Raw genomic sequence first — 15,207 nt, 5'->3', positions numbered from 1 at the left:
TCCAGGGCAGTCCCATCGGGGTGGAAGTCTTGAGATGGTTATTGAGAAGTGAGGTGAATGATGGTGGACTTTTAATGGTGTTGAAACAAAGCTGTTGATAAATTCTACTGAAGGTTGGGTGGACCAATGGGCTCCCCTGCTGGTCCCCCAACATTAAAAGCCCTAAATTAGTTTGTTCCATTTACCCCATTTTGTAGGAGTTTCAAAAATCGGAAGGCAAAGATTATGATGAGAAATGTGTGGGGTAGTGCCTAGCTTAATCAAGGTAAAGATTGGTGGAGAGGCCAGGGTCTTCTTGGTTCCACCCCCCAACGGGAGACTCAAGGCCATATGCATGTGAGTGGATAAAATGGCTGGGATGGGGGAGGAGGCTTTTCTGAGCTTGACAGGAGAGCCCTATGCACTGTGATTTCAAAACCTGTTGGTGAAGTCATAACAGGGCTAAGATTAGATTAGGAGGATATGCAGATGCCATGACTGATGGAATTAAGGTGAAAGTCTGGATGAAAATTGATGTTGATGGTAGTTCCAAAACAAAGGGAGTATCCTGTTTGGAAAGCCGCATTAAGACTATTGGATAGAAAGACTGATAGTAGAGGGTCATCTCTCATTGGGCTGAATTTCATGCTGTTTTCTAGCAGTGATGAAAGAATTGAACAATGGTGAAAAGCCCTTATGTCTGGCTTTTTACAGACTCATGGGCAGCAGCCAATGGCTTGGCCATATGGTCAAGGTAAATGGGCAACGGAAGACTGGACCAATACGGGGGTGCCTGTATGGGGCACGGCCAGGTGGAAATCACTCTGGGAATGCCCATCAGAAGAGCCCCCTTCCAGATTCAGAAGGTGATTGGAAGGGGCAAGCAGACCTTCTGATGCACTCCCTTGAGGGGGCCGCCTGGGTCTATGAAATGAGCAGACCTGTGGGTGGTGCAGCAGTGCAGGATGGGCTGAATCTAGACAGAGTCCTCCTCACATTCTGAGGCACAGAATGCCAACAGGAACTGTCCTCTCTGTCAACAAGAGAGACGGACTGCAGAACCCAGAGACGGCTCTGGGGAGGATTCCCCAGGGAAGGCCCCACGCAGAGCTGGCAAGTGGATTGCATTGGACTAATGCAGGTAGACCTGGGGGGCTATAAACAGGCCTTAAAAAGAATAGACACTCTGGACTAGGCTTTGCACACTCAGTGGTAGACATAAACGTCCAAAATACTATGAAAGAATTGGTACAGAAGATAAATTACTCATCTGGGCTGCTGAGCTCCACTTCTTCAGACCAAGGGATGTACTTTATAGCGCATCAGGTCCAACGGTGGGTAAAGAGATATCACATCAAATGGACAAACCATGTTGCGTTTCATCCTCAGAGTAACGGTCTAATAGCAAATTGGAACAGGTAGATGAAACATTTGCTATCTAGAACGCGGGAGATAACGGCATGAGGGGCTGGCTTACATGCCTCCCTGAGTGTGCGTTCACACTCAACATGAGGGGGGGCTAAGGGGGATAGCTTCCTCCAATTTCCTGGGGGATCTGGGAAAGGGGGTGGGGGAGAATGCTGGTGACACTATACAGCTCTTCTCCATATCACCACTATTTGCTTTTATCCTGTCTGCTCCAGTGGTCCCAGGGCCAGGGATGCAAAGGTGGGTGCTGGAAATGGGGATTACCCCTAAGCAAGAAACTGTAACTATACCTTTAAAGTTTTATGCCAGAATTCCTAAGGGCCTGATAGGTAACAGTGAATGCTGCTATGTTGCCTAGCGGTGGGAACAGCCCACTAGTTCTGTACCTGTGTCACCCTCCCCTTTACGAATAATGGGAGTGATTTGTTTTGTCTGGGGGATGGCAAAATATGCTCGAAGACAGAGATTGTCTTTGCCAACAGTTTAACACAGGTTCACTGCAGGAATCATAACAATTTCACAAGGCAATAGCGTACAGTATAAGGTCTCTTAATAAGCCAATAAACGTACATACTCCAAACAGATGATAGATGGCTTACACTGTTTTTTCCAGGGCAGGGGGAGATGAAAGGAATAAAGTCCAAATTTTGTTTCAAGGTTTATTTTTATATAGGTTGGTACTCCGGGGAGACACTTGACCAACCAAGAGCTGACTTGCAGCTGCCAGCGCAAAAAACAAAAGTCCCTATTGCTAAAGCATGTTGCTAGGGAACAAAGGCACCGGTGTGTGGGGGGCAGGTTGGGCTGCTAGGAGGGTTATCACTCCAGGGGCCGAGGGTTATCACTCACTCCAGGGACCGTGGCTCTGCTTGCGACACCGCCTACGAGGAGTGCCTCATCAATGCAGGAAGAGATGTCTCCTCTCTTCCTGAGACTGCTGTGGTTTAATCCCACAGCCCACCAAGAGCAGCCTGGCCACGGCATGTGCAAGAGTCTCAAAATTGTCACAGAGCTGGATTAGCAAAGGGTAGCTTTCTCCCAGACCGAACTCTGAATATTCCTCACAATCTCTCAGTATTTACAGTCTAGATGTCCTCTTGCCATAGTTGTTTCTCCACGTGTTCTTACTCATAAGCCCCCAGTGGGGCCCCTCAGCAACTGAGCTGAGTGGTTATCAACGACAATAGATGAGGGCTTCCCTGGTGGCGCAGTGGTTGAGAGTCCGCCTACCAATGCAGGGGACACAGGTTTGTGCCCCGGTCCGGGAAGATCCCACATGCCGCGGAGCGGCTGGGCCCGTGAGCCATGGCCGCTGAGCCTGCGCGTCTGGAGCCTGTGCTCCGCAACGGGAGAGGCCACAGCGGTGAGAGGCCCGCGTACCGCAAAAAAAAAAAAAAAAAGACAATAGATGAGAGATTGACATCCTGACACAACGTACTTCATTCTTACATCAAAACAACTTTACTTCTTTTTTAATTAGTTAATTAATTAATTAATTAATTTTGGGCTGCTTTGGATCTTCGTTGCTGTGCGCAGGCTTTCTCTAGTTGTGGCGAGCAGGGGCTACTCTTCGTTGCGGTGCGCAGGCTTCTCTTTGCGGTGGCTTCTCTTGTTGCGGAGCACAGGCTCTAGGCGCGTGGGCTCAGTCGTTGTGGCTCGCGGGCTCTAGAGTGCAGGCTCAGTAGTTGTGGCGCACGGGCTTAGTTGCTCCATGGCATGTGGGATCTTCCTGGACCAGGGCTTGAACCCGTGTCCCCTGCCTTGGCAGGAATATTCTTACCCACTGCGCCACCAGGGAAGCCCTGGCCTGACTTTCTGACTCTATCTGGAACGACTTTCCCCTCCACCCACCAGATTTTAGCCTAGACTTACAGGTGCCTAATTCCTCTAATGTCCCAAGGGACACAAGCATCCTCCCCCGCCCCCCAGACAGGAAAGAAGGGACAAGGAAAGCCAAAAACTTTCTCCTGATGATGCTTTTTGTCCTGAGAAGGAAGACTTCCCTGTCCATGTCATTGGCCAGAATGGATACCATGCTTATCCCAAACTAATTCCTAGCAAAGGGTAATGGGTTTACTGGCCCTTGAAATTGGGGGAAGGGCCTCCCCTCCTGATACCAAGGAACCTTTGTCCTAGTACAGAAATAGTGTTCTGTTCCTAGGAAAGGTGCAGAAGTCTATTGGGTGGGTAGTAGACAGAGTCCACTCAGCTGTCAACGTGAACCACTCCATCTTTTGAAAAGAGAAATTCTTAATTACCCCAAGACCACATACCACCACATCTCCCGTTGCACGGCCTTGCACTCGATTTCGTCCATCTCCCTTGTGGACTGCAGCCTTAGCCTCACACTGGCCTCCTGCACCCATGTTGACATTGGCTGGACTCAGTGTTGGCTTTCTGGCCACCCTGCGTCGCAAGCATGACCGTGGCCTGCTCAGTGACCAGGACGTGCGCGGCCCAGTGTCCGGCCCTCTGAGGCGCCCACCCGACTCGCCCCCAGCCCTACCGCCCACCTCTTGGGCTGAGGCTGTGGTCAGGCCTAGCCGGGAACCAACCAAACCGTGTCTGACTTCAATGCCTTCTACCAGTTGTGACAGCGACAGCGAGCAGGTGGGGCCAAGAAGGACTTCTGCTGGGATGAGACCCGAGACACGCTTTCGTCTTTGCTCTGATCACAGTCTTCATCATCGTGGACTTTTTTTCTTAATCGCAGAGCAGAGGGAACGCGAGCAGCCCCCAGCCAGCATCCCCTACCCGCAAGAAAATGGCCTTGCCTGTCATCTTGAACCCGTTGTCTTCCATTGGCTACCTCTGCTGGGGTCCGAAGGAACTGCTCTCCCCTTCCTGTTCCCCAGCCGGCCAGCTTAGCCATTGACCTGCACATCCTTACCCCTCTGGTCCAGGAAAGGAGGCTTTTCCATGCCTAAGAAAGAGGTCCCCAATGAAGCATCCCCAAAGCCCGAGAGTGAGGGGTTTCCTGGAGGCTCTGGGGTGCCTGCTTCCAGATGTTGTCAATTTCTGGAACACTTGCTCTGGCTTTCTTGTAAAGCCCTGAGCTGCCCTACGTGTGTAGCGTGGGGTCCTCTGTAACCCTGAAACGTGCAATGTGACCAGTTGTGGCTGCCAAAAGAAAAATTCTGGAGTTGTATGAAACTCGTCTTTCTGTGAGTGCCGCAAGCCGTGGATGAGAACTATTGTAGGGTAAGGATGTGATCTGTGGGAAGCTGGCCATTCTTCGGTGGTCAGCCCCAGACCCCACTCCCCCTTCTGTTGGTGGCGTGTGGGAGCGGGAAAGAAAACAGGGTCATGAGCATAAGGAATAAGGCTTCCTGTGCCCATGCTTATCTAGTGTATGACCTTGGAGAAGTTCCTCTGTGGGCATGATGGCAGAGGAACAAGTCGTTTGCTCTCTTGAGGTCTGTCACACTTATTATCCATGTTCTAATGGGCTCAGTGATTAAAATATGATGCCAGTACAGTCAGGTTTATCCTCAGGACAGTGTGCCTGGCACCTGGTCATCCCTTGACCAGCCGGACCCATCACTAACTGTGCAGCTCATCCCTTCCCAGAAATAGAACAACAAACCGGGAGTTTGAGTTGCCTGAATGTGGGCAGACCCTACAAGCCAAATCCTTGAAACATGGTGACTTGAGACTGTGGGAACTGGGGGAGTTTGAGTAGACAGGACTGCTGAAGGACACATGGTGGAAACTCACTTCCTTGTTCAGAGCTGGTTGAGGATTTTTTTTTTTTTAACCTCTATGCCTAATTGGTGCTAAGCAGTGGGTCATCACTTGGCTAGAGGTGTGATAATCAGCTCTCTTAACCCTGAATCTCTCACTGCATGTGGGGCGTGAATTAGCTGTGAGATGGTAGGTACTCTAGTGTGTATGCACTGTTGAGTGTAAAGCCGGGGCGGGGTGGGGGGATAGAAAACCTTTGCAGGACATCTACTGTAAGGGTGAGGGCCTAAGCCTAGGTTCTAAACAAAGCCAGAGGTGCTTTGCTACTATTAATACCAATTTCTGCACTCAGTCTTTTGTGTGAAATCCTTGTATAATTGGGGATAAACCCATAGCTAGTTCAACTTGGTCTCTTGGGAACCATTCTGTATTCTCTAGCCTTGGAGGTTGGGGGCAAGCTCTTAGTCATGGCTTTACAGTGACCATATGATTCAGTAGTCAAGATTTAAGCCCACTCTGGTTCAGACATGCTGGGCTCAGCGAGCCTTAGTCTGCGGGGAAGGGCATACGTACTTTAAAAAAGAACATTTAATGTTATTGTGTTTCATATTTGGAAAACAAGAGGGAAAGCCTGCTCTTTTCAAAACACAAACTACAGGAAGTGAAGCTTAGTAAAATGTACAGAGGCTAGTGATTCTCAACCAGGGAGTTGTGGCATAACAGAGTGTCTCTGGGGCAAGATTCTATCAAAGTTTCCATCAAATGGGGTTGGGGTTCTTTGGGGGTTTGTTTGTAAAAACACTAGTGGTAAAAAAACAAAAAACAAAAAACACTAGTGGTCTGTGATATCTGGACCTTTCTCATGGGCTCTTTGACACAGACCTCTCAAGTTTGTTTTCTCTCAGTGAAGATCACAGCCAAGAACATTCCTTGGGCCCCGGGACATGGAGGTAGATAGAAAATTCCAGAAGGTTTGGAGTGGGGGATGGGGTCCAGACTCTGTGAAACTTCTAGAACATTCCATACAATTCCAAACAGGGTAGACAATAAAGTTCATAAACCATCCAAAAAAAAAGAAAAGACTAGCTGGATTCAGACCTAATTACCCCATTATTAACTACCATTTTATCCGGTAGTTTCATTAGCATCATTTCCTTAAAAAAATTTCCCTCCTTTTATTTTGTTGAAACAAAAAAATATAATTTTTTTTTAAATCTAAACACCTTGGAACAATGATTAAAGAATCACGTTGTCTAGTGCTAGGATATGGCAAGAGCAGGAGGATTTAACTCTCTAAAAATACAGCTCACATTATTTACTTCTCAGAAAAGGAAGTTGGATTTAGCACTTTCAAGGTCAGCCTTAAATACCCCCCCCATCCATATCCAACCTTAAATAACCCTCCCCACCTTGAAGGGTCCCAGCAACAGAGTCATAACATTAGACCCAGGTGGTGGCCTCTTATGGAAGGAGCAGTCGGCTGGCAGCAGCTCCCCTCACAATCCTTCAACCTAAGACCGAGCAGCATGGTAGATAAATTCTGGGGGCCCAAACATTTACAAACAATAAGAGAGCTTGAAAGATTTAAAGTTCTTTTTGGGGAATAAAGAAAATACAGGCATATTCGGAGATGTTGCAAGTTCCGTCCCAGACCACTACAATAAAGCGAATCACACGAATTTTTGAGTTTCCCACTGCATCTAAAAATTATACATATATGTAGTCTATTAAGTGTGCAATAATAGCATTATGTCTAAAAACCAATGTACATGGCTTCATTTAAAAATACTTTATTGCTGAAAACTGCTAACCATCATCACTAATGCAGGGTTGCCACAATTCGTAAACAAACAAACAAACAAAAAACCCCACACAATACAGCGAGGTACGCCTGCAAGACAAGAAGAAATAAAGTAAAAGTCACGAGTACTCCTTCTGGGTTGAAGGAGGCCAGCCTCTATCTCTTCACCAACAGAATGTGAACTTGGCCTCTAAATTTATGTCAATTTATGTCTAAAGTGTGTATCTTTCCTTTCATCCAACCTTGCCGAATACTTTTGCACTTTGCCTTGAGCCTGGGGGTTTGAGAGTTGGCTGAGACTTGATGCCAGTGGGACATGCAGGAGGTCTGATGACTTCAGAAAACCAGCCCATTTTACCCGTTCAGAGAAATTCTCTTTTTACCCAACAGGCCTCTAGAACCAGCCTAATTGGGGTGTGGTGGGGGGAGGGCGCAACACAGCCATGTGCAGCTGAACTGGGCAAGTGACTTACCCTCTCTGGGCCTCAGTTTCCTCATTTGTTAAATGGGAAGAGTCACCGTGCCTACCTCCTGGGAGGGGGGTATGCAGGTTGCATAAGGTCATGATGCACAGCATTGAGAACACTGCCTGCCACGATGCCAGCGACTGCTGGCCAATACTGTCATCACCTGAATTCCATATCCCGGCCTCTTACACAAATACCTTGTGGGATTATATTTGACAGTTTTGACCTGTGCCTTTGACACGGCCCCGGTGGAATAGTGTTCCTCTGTAAATCCCAAGGGACTTCCCTAGCAGTCCAGGGGTTAAGACTCCGCACTTTCCTTTTTTAAATTTTATTTTATAAATTTATTTATTTATTTATTTATTTATTTATTTAGGGCTGTGTTGGGTCTTCGTTGCTGCGCACGGCCTTTCTTTTAGTTGCGGCAAGCGGGGGCTACTCTTCATTGCGGTGCGCGGGCTTCTCACTGTCATGGCTTCTCTTGTTACGGAGCACGGGCTGTAGGTGCGCAGGCTTCAGTAGTTGTGGCACGTGGGCTCACTAGTTGTGGCGCATGGGCTCTAGAGCACAGGCTCAGTAGTTGTGGTGCACGGGGTTTGTTGCTTTGCGACATGTGGGATCTTCCCGGGCCAGGGCTCGAACCCGTGTCCCCTGCATTGGCAGGCGGATTCTTCACCACTGCGCTACCAGGGAAGCCCAAGACTCCGCACTTGCAAATGCGCAGGTTCGATCCCTGGTCAGGGAACTAGAATCCCACATGCTGTGTGGCACGGCCAAAAAAAAAAAAAAAATCCCACAGAAATCAATGATCTAGGTCTCAGTCTCCTCTTTATTTGCATGTGGTTACAATTCATAAATACACTCACCGTTTTCCTCCCCCTCCAAAACTCTCCCTTATACCTAAAACCCCACCCAAGCCCTTGGTTATAAGGATTCCCTTTCCTGTCTAGAAGGGGAGGGTGGTTCTCCTTGTCACTCCATCTTCATGTAGGGTCTCCCTCAGTCCATGTGAAGTGTGGGGCCTCGAAGGGCCTCTGAAGCTTGGGGATGATGAGCACCACGAATCCGCCAGAGGTCCCGGCCATGTCCTTGAGTGACCACGTGGCTGGTTCCCTTCTGTGCCATGTTTGGGGTACAGATGCCAGGGGGGCAGCAGTTAGCTGTCCTGTCCGTGCCTGAGGCCGAGCTGGTGCTGCCCCAGTGGGCAGGGGGTCTGCAGTGGAGTCCCGGGCCTGCTCAGGTGGTGGTGAGAGTCCTGCGGGGGCACCATTCCCAGCCAGTGCTGGGCCTGCTCTCAGAGACGCGTCTGAGGCCCGGCCCCTCGGGGTCCAGCTCTCGGGGCCCTACCCAGGCCCTTGGTCAGTCCTGTGCGGGGAGGGCAGCCTCGAGGAGGAGGCGCTCTCAGGCCTCTCTTCTCCTGGCTTCTCCAGACAACATCAGGCGTGGGTGACAAATTGGGTCCTTGGCCCCGTTAGAGGGTGTGGCACCCCAGTGTCTCTGTCTCAGCCAGGTGCCAAGCTTTGCCATCCTCCTGGTAGGGTGTGGAGAGCCCGGGAGGGCTAGGGGTACCCTCTTCAGGGATGGGGTACGGAGGCTCTGGGGGAGCGGGGGCTTCTCCGGGGCTCCGTGCTGCCCCCAGTACTGGCCCGTTGTAGATGTAGATGTTGCCGGTGACAGTCACAGACCCGCCGGTGACGTGAATGCCATTGGTGCCTGTGGGAAGGAAGGCGGAGTAAGGAGTGAGGGGCAGGTTTGAGGGGAAGGCCTGTGTGGCCCCAGCATCGGACCCCAGCTTCCCCAGGGCCCCTGTCCGCCATCTCCCCTTTCCGCCCTGTCCCCCTCCATCGGCGTTCTTGAGCTCTGTGTTCGTTCCTCTGTTTCTCGGTTTTCCGTCTCTTCCCTTCTCTGTAGTCGGGATGCTCTGGCTGCTGGAGCGTCCTCTCACACTCTCTCTCCCTGCCCACCCTCCCTCCCCACCCACCCTGCTTCCTGTGCCTGCCCCAGGCTCACCGTGGGCCACCTGGCCTTGCTCTGGGAGCTCAGCCTCCAGCTCCCTGGCCTGGCTCAGAGGACTCTGCTGTTGTAGCGCCTCTTCCTCCAAACCTGGGGTCGCCGGGACCCCGGCCGAAGCTGGGGTCAAGTCTCCAGAGGTGGGCAGAAGTGGCTCTACCAGGTCAGGGTACTGTGGGTTGACCCTCGGGGGCTCCCAGCTTCCTTCAGCAGTATTTGATTCCTCTCCCTGCAGGACAGAGGCCGAGAACCAAGCAATGACATGGGCCTCAGACCCCATCTTTCTTTAATTCCTCCCCCCTCCCCACCCCACGCTTAGGCAGCTCAGTGCCCTCTTCCGCTCCTCATCAGGCTCCCTGCCTCAGGGCCTTTGCACTTGATGCCTCCTCGTCCTGGAGCTCCTGGAGCACTTTCCCTGATACATCCCGACAGCTGGCTTCCTGTTTTCTTCAGCTCTCTGCTCAAATATCAGCTGATCACAGAGGCCCTCTCTGTCCACTCTAAGATAATATACCCTCATCTGTTGCCACTGTCACTGTCCCCCTACCGTGCTTTATTTAGCAGTTATCACTACGTGAGGTACAGCTGTCTAACTTTATTCTGGCTCCACTGGTTTGTAACTCTGGGAGGACAGACACCTTGCTTTGCTCACTGCTGTTTCCACTGTGCCTTGAACAGTGCCTGGCACACCGTGTGCTTGATAAATTATTAGTTGAATGAATGAAGGGCTGTTGAAGCTGCAGACTCTTTTCCTGCCTGCCCCCCACCTGGTTCACCTGTCCCCCTGCCCCTCCTTGCTGCCTCCTCAGCCTTCCCCATTACCTCTGGATGCCTCTTGAGCAGGGATCCTGCAATAGAAAATGAAACGGCAGGCCTCAGACCCCCAGGCTTTCCTCCTCCACACAAGCCATGATAGGGCACCGCCCACCCCGGGCTCCCCAGAAGGATCAGGTTATCATTACCCTTATCTCCAGCCTCAGAATAGGGGGCTGGATGGAGGTGATGTCTATGTGGGGGACAGGTGTTGGGCGTCTTGAGGGTGTGCAGGCGCAGGAGGGGCATCCCTGGGGGAGCTGAATATTCCCTCCAGCCCCCCTCCCCCATCTAGGTAGGCACAGCCCCAGGCCCTGCATCCCCGCCTGCACGCTGCTCCTTCCTACCCAGCTTTCTGCAGAGAGAGGGGTGGCTCTTCCAGGTGCAGGCGAGGACGGTGGTGAGGAGCAGAAAGGAGACCAGCGGTAGCAAGATGGCCAGCATCAGCATCGTTCCTGCAGGACAGCAGACAGGGCGGGGCATGAGGGCCCGAGGAGGCTGGGGGTGGGCAGTTAAGGAAGAGCTCTCCAGTTCTCAGGTCACCGGGACAGAAAAGGGAGAGCGGCTTTCCCCTTCCAGTCCCACTACAGTTCCTAAAGGAGCAGTTGGAGAAACTTCCCTCGGGTTACAGAGAAGGGGGCACTAAGCCTGACTAGGGGGGCACCTCCTGACAGCCAGCAGAAACTCTGCCATGGATGGAGGTGTTCGGGGTGGATGCGGGTGGCCACCGGCACGGGGGCAGCCTTGTGGGTGAGGACAGGCACTTGGGCAGTCGGTCTGCAAGGGCTGAAAGTGGGAGTGGGAAGCAATAAGGGAGGGTGGGGAGTCTGTAAGCAGACTCAGGCCACAGGGTAAAGTCACGTTTCTGCGGACTTGACCATCTTACAGAGACCCACAGCTGCGGGAGCTGAGGTTGTGCTTCTGCAGCTGTGGAGGTGTTTACAGGGGTGACAGAGTCGGGATCCTGGCTTCTGAACTCTGCCTGTGGCTGCCTGGCAGCGGAGGGCTGCCCGGTCTCCACTCGCAGCTCAGGGCAGGTCCCGGGAGAGAGGGAAGCGGAGGCTGGGTTTCTCAGGTGCCCACATGTAGCCATGGTAACCGCTGCCTTCCTATGGGCCTCATGCTGCCGTCAACAGCATGGAGTCTACCATGCCCGTCGCCTGTGTCACCTGTGCCTGAGGAGGATGGGGAGCAGTTGGACATTTGCACACTGGGAGTTTGTGCCCTTTGTGGTCCATCTAATTCCGTGGCCTAAGGGAGCCCAGAATGGGAGGTGTGGGGGAAAATTAGACCCAGAGTCTTGGACACCTGGGCTCCTGCCCAGTTGTGTATTTTTCATATACAAAATGAGATTAGCTTACATACTCTCTAAAATTCCAGGTCTAAAATGCCAATCGTTTTTGATACACAGTTAAAAATTAATACGAGGATGTGGAAAATATTTATGATAGAGTTGAATGAAAAATTAAGTTACAGACATTCAAATGACTGCACTTGTAGGAAAAAAATTATTTTTGTCTATTGCACAGAAAAATGTATGGGAAGATATATTCAAAAGTGTTGAGTGTGGGGCTTCCCTGGTGGGGCAGTCGTTAAGAATCTGCCTGCCAATGCAAGGGACACGGGTTCGAGCCCTGGCCCGGGAAGATCCCACATGCCGCGGAGCAACTAAGCCTGTGCGCCACAACTACTGAGCCTGTGCTCTAGAGCCCGTGAGCCACAACTGCTGAGCCCACGTGCCACAACTACTGAAGCCTGCACGCCTAGAGCCCGTGCTCCCCAACAAGAGAAGCCACTGCAATGAGAAGCCTGTGCACCGCAAAGAAGAGTAGCTCCCGCTCACCGCAACCAGAGGAAGCCCGTGCACAGCAACGAAGACCCAACGCAGCCAAAAATTTAAAAATTAATAAATAAATTAATTTAAAAAAAAAAGAAAGTGTTGAGTGGATATGCTAGGTGATGGTTCTGTGGGTGATGTTTAGTTTTGTTTATCTGAATTGTCTAATTTTCTGCAGTCTGCATGTATGGCATGGGCTTTGGAGTAAGAGAGACTTAGAATAGGTCTTCATAACACCAGTTACCACATGGATGATCTTGGGCAAGTCACCTAGCCTCTCTGGGACTCGGTTTCCTCATCTAGTCAGTGAGATAATAATAAGACTATTTCAAAGGATCATTATGAGGGTTAGATGCGTTATTGAAAGTCAAGTGTTCACAGAGCGCCTGACGCACTGGCTCTCAATAAGTGGAAGTTATGATTATAAATACTTGGTAATTTTTTAAAGTTAAGGAAATAAACTTTCCCCTGATTAATAACAACTACAGTCATTAGAAACATCCTGTAATCCTCTGTTAGGAGAGGAAACCAATGACTCCACAGAAAAGACCAAGAAAGCATCAAGTGTAGAATCTTCTCTTGAATAACGGAAGGTGTAACCTACTACAGAGACATCCAGTCTAGTAAATGGATTATGTGACGGTGGCATGTCCAAAACGATGACGGTGATGTCCGTTACAATTACATCTCCGTGTGGGTGTACTATTACATATAACTTATCAGTTATGTGTAGGACATATAGCTTAAAAAGTGTGTGTGTATGTTTGTGTGTAATTAACCTGGCCCAGGGATACTCCAATTTCCCTTTGAGGAGCTTTTCTTCTTGCCTCAATTCTGACTGGAAAGGATTCATCATTTCCCTGTCCTTTTAGATGGCTAGAATTAAGGCATCTTCTCAGATGCCCCCTGCCCCTGGCCCCTCACCTGGCGTCTCGGAGGGCTCTGGCGGATTTCTGCAGCTGGTGTCAGACCGGGAGGTGCCTGGCGCTGCCTCTACGAGGCCCTGGTCCTCACACCTGTGGAGGAAAGAGCCCAGCTCAGGTGGGCTCCTGGCGGTAAGTGGGAGGCGGTCTGTGGAGCTGAGCAGTGGACGGGGCTGTCAGCAGCTGGGGCTGGGAGGGTGGGAGGAACACGGACCTGGCACCCTCACCTGGTGTGGGGCTGGCAGCGGGCGCTGGGGGAGGAGGTGTTCTGGAAGTGCCCTGCCTTACAGGGAACACAGTTGCTGTCAGCCTTCCTGTCTTCATCTGGCAAGAGAAAAGCACGGCCAGCCCGGGTGAGTGGGCAAAGGGAGCCCCGCTGTGAGCAGCCTCCTTTACGCCCACTGGATGGCCCCTTCCCTGACCACCCACTGCAATCTGTAGTTTGCAGCATCTTTCCTGATCTCCGAATTGCCTGAGCTTCCTCCCAGTGCTGGGAGGACCCCCGAACCCTGCATCATCCCAGTTTCATTTCTCTGCAGGTCCCTTCCGTGAGCCTTGCTCAGGGAGGGAGAAGAGGCCTGGGGCCTCACCATGGACACCACCCCATGCACCCTGCCCCCTTCAAGATCACCCGCCTCCTCCCCCCGCCCCTTTGCCCCCAGTGACCTCTGACCTTTGAGCTCGGCTTCAGTGCCAGGTGGGCAGTGGGAGAGTGACTCGCAGTGTACACACTCAGAGCCCCAAAAGACGCAGAACAGTCCTGGCTGGCAGCGGCACTGGGTTTTGTGTTTGCTAGTGCAAGGCGTGATCTCCACGAAGCCCAGCACTGGTGGGGAGACGGAGGGCTCAGCAGAGGGGCTGCGCTCCAGGAGATCCCAGCCCCCAGCCCCGCCAGAACACCCCACTCACTCTGGTCACAGGGGCGGCACAGCTGGCAGATGGAGAGATGGTTCCAGTGCTCGTTGTAGGAATTTTCGGGGCACGTGGCACAAGTGGTGTCCTGGTCGGGGCCACATTCAGCCGAGACGTGTGTGCCTAGGATGTGAGCGGGGCAGTAGGAGTGTCAGGGGACTAGGGTTCCACCATCCCCTCTGCTGCCTGCTGTGTGACCCTGGGCCTGTCCCGGTGCCTACACGGGAGGGACGGCCGGTGTTTCTCACTGTCTGTTTCTGCCAGCGGGTACTCCTGGGAGCTGGTGTCCGCCTTCCGCCTGAGGCAGCGATGTGGGCTGGAGCCCCCTGTCACCCACCTCCCCGTCCCAGACTTCCCCTGGCCCCCGCCTCTCACCTGGGGGGCAGCGGGAGCAGCAGACGTGATGCTTGGGTTCGTAGTACTCCCTTTCCCGGTCCCGGCAGGTTTGGTTCTCCGTGCGGTATGGGGGCACCTTCGAGGGGAGATGGAGTGAAGGCGGAATTATTCAGCAGTCAGCTGGGAGGGGCACAGGGACTCCAGGGAGGGCGGCCCAGACCCCTCTTCCCTAGCGAAGCCCACCCCCACCCGCCGGCCCGGGCCCCTCCCTCACCAGCTGGGGCTGGGATGCTGCCAGGAGACCCCAGAGGCCCAATATGAGCGGCCCCCAGGCCAGGCCGCAGGGGGAGGTGGCCCACGGCAGGCGCATGGCGGCCAGTCAGCCAGCCGAGCAGATGGGTGGAGGCCTGGGAGGAAGGTGGGAGGCCTGGACGTCCCGGGCAGTGGCGGCAGCAGCCTCCCGAGCCCAGAGGCGGGGACAGGACTCGGCCGACTTGCCCCCGGGGGCCAGAGCGGCCGGGCCTGGCCTGGCCTCCAGGGCTCCAGCGCCGGGCTCAGGAAGTGGGAGTGGAGCAGCCGGCGGGGCGGAGACAGGGAGAGCTGGGAGCTAAGGCAGCTGTCTGTCGCAATCGGGAAGAGGAACAGGCTGGGCTGCCCGAGGCAGGGCGGGAGGGGGTGGCGGGGAAGGCATGTGAGGGCAGCGGGCCGGAACCGGGCCTCCTCCCTTCTCTGGAGGCCTGACTGGAGAGGAGGATGCAGGGACAGGACAGGCCCCGCCGGTGGGAAAGGGGTAGCGGAGCCAGGGGACACTCCTCGGCTGGGCCCCCGGAAGCCCAGCTGGGAACAGATGGAGTTCCAGACACAGCTGGGTCCAGCCAGCAGGACACCAGATCCGAAAAATGGATGAGCCTGGACCGTCAGACTTGGAGGGTACAGAGAGCCCCGGAGAGCCTCGGCCAGCCAGACCAGCATCTGGGAGCCAGAAAGTCCGAGTTGGCAGACTGTCTGGACTCCCGG

General features: G+C 52.9%; 2 protein-coding genes across 2 annotated transcripts in view; one reads left to right on the top strand and one right to left on the bottom strand.

Annotated features, from left to right (window-relative positions):
* VAMP1 (vesicle associated membrane protein 1) overlaps positions 1-12,961 on the top strand; it is a 65,869-nt gene extending 52,908 nt beyond the window's left edge. The window contains exon 5 of the mRNA XM_081249545.1: positions 12,892-12,961. Within this exon, the coding sequence (XP_081105671.1) occupies positions 12,892-12,899 (8 nt within the window). The 3' untranslated portion in view covers positions 12,900-12,961. The remainder of the gene's footprint in view (positions 1-12,891) is intronic.
* Positions 8,169-14,704, bottom strand: LTBR (lymphotoxin beta receptor). Its single transcript, XM_081249539.1, is given in 12 exon segments — positions 8,169-8,829; positions 8,831-8,853; positions 8,855-9,072; positions 9,370-9,598; positions 10,192-10,217; positions 10,530-10,637; positions 12,944-13,035; positions 13,170-13,266; positions 13,616-13,768; positions 13,852-13,977; positions 14,230-14,326; positions 14,465-14,704. Coding segments are annotated over 12 exon segments (1,299 nt in total). The 5' UTR covers positions 14,561-14,704; the 3' UTR covers positions 8,169-8,795.
* Positions 14,705-15,207: the final 503 nt, after the last annotated feature.

This window comes from Mesoplodon bidens (assembly GCF_964165515.1).
Source record: "Mesoplodon bidens genome assembly, chromosome: 11".
NCBI classification, from domain to species: domain Eukaryota; kingdom Metazoa; phylum Chordata; class Mammalia; order Artiodactyla; family Ziphiidae; genus Mesoplodon; species Mesoplodon bidens.
Note: the sequence above shows the minus strand (reverse complement) of the source record. Positions and strands in the feature narration are given on the sequence as shown.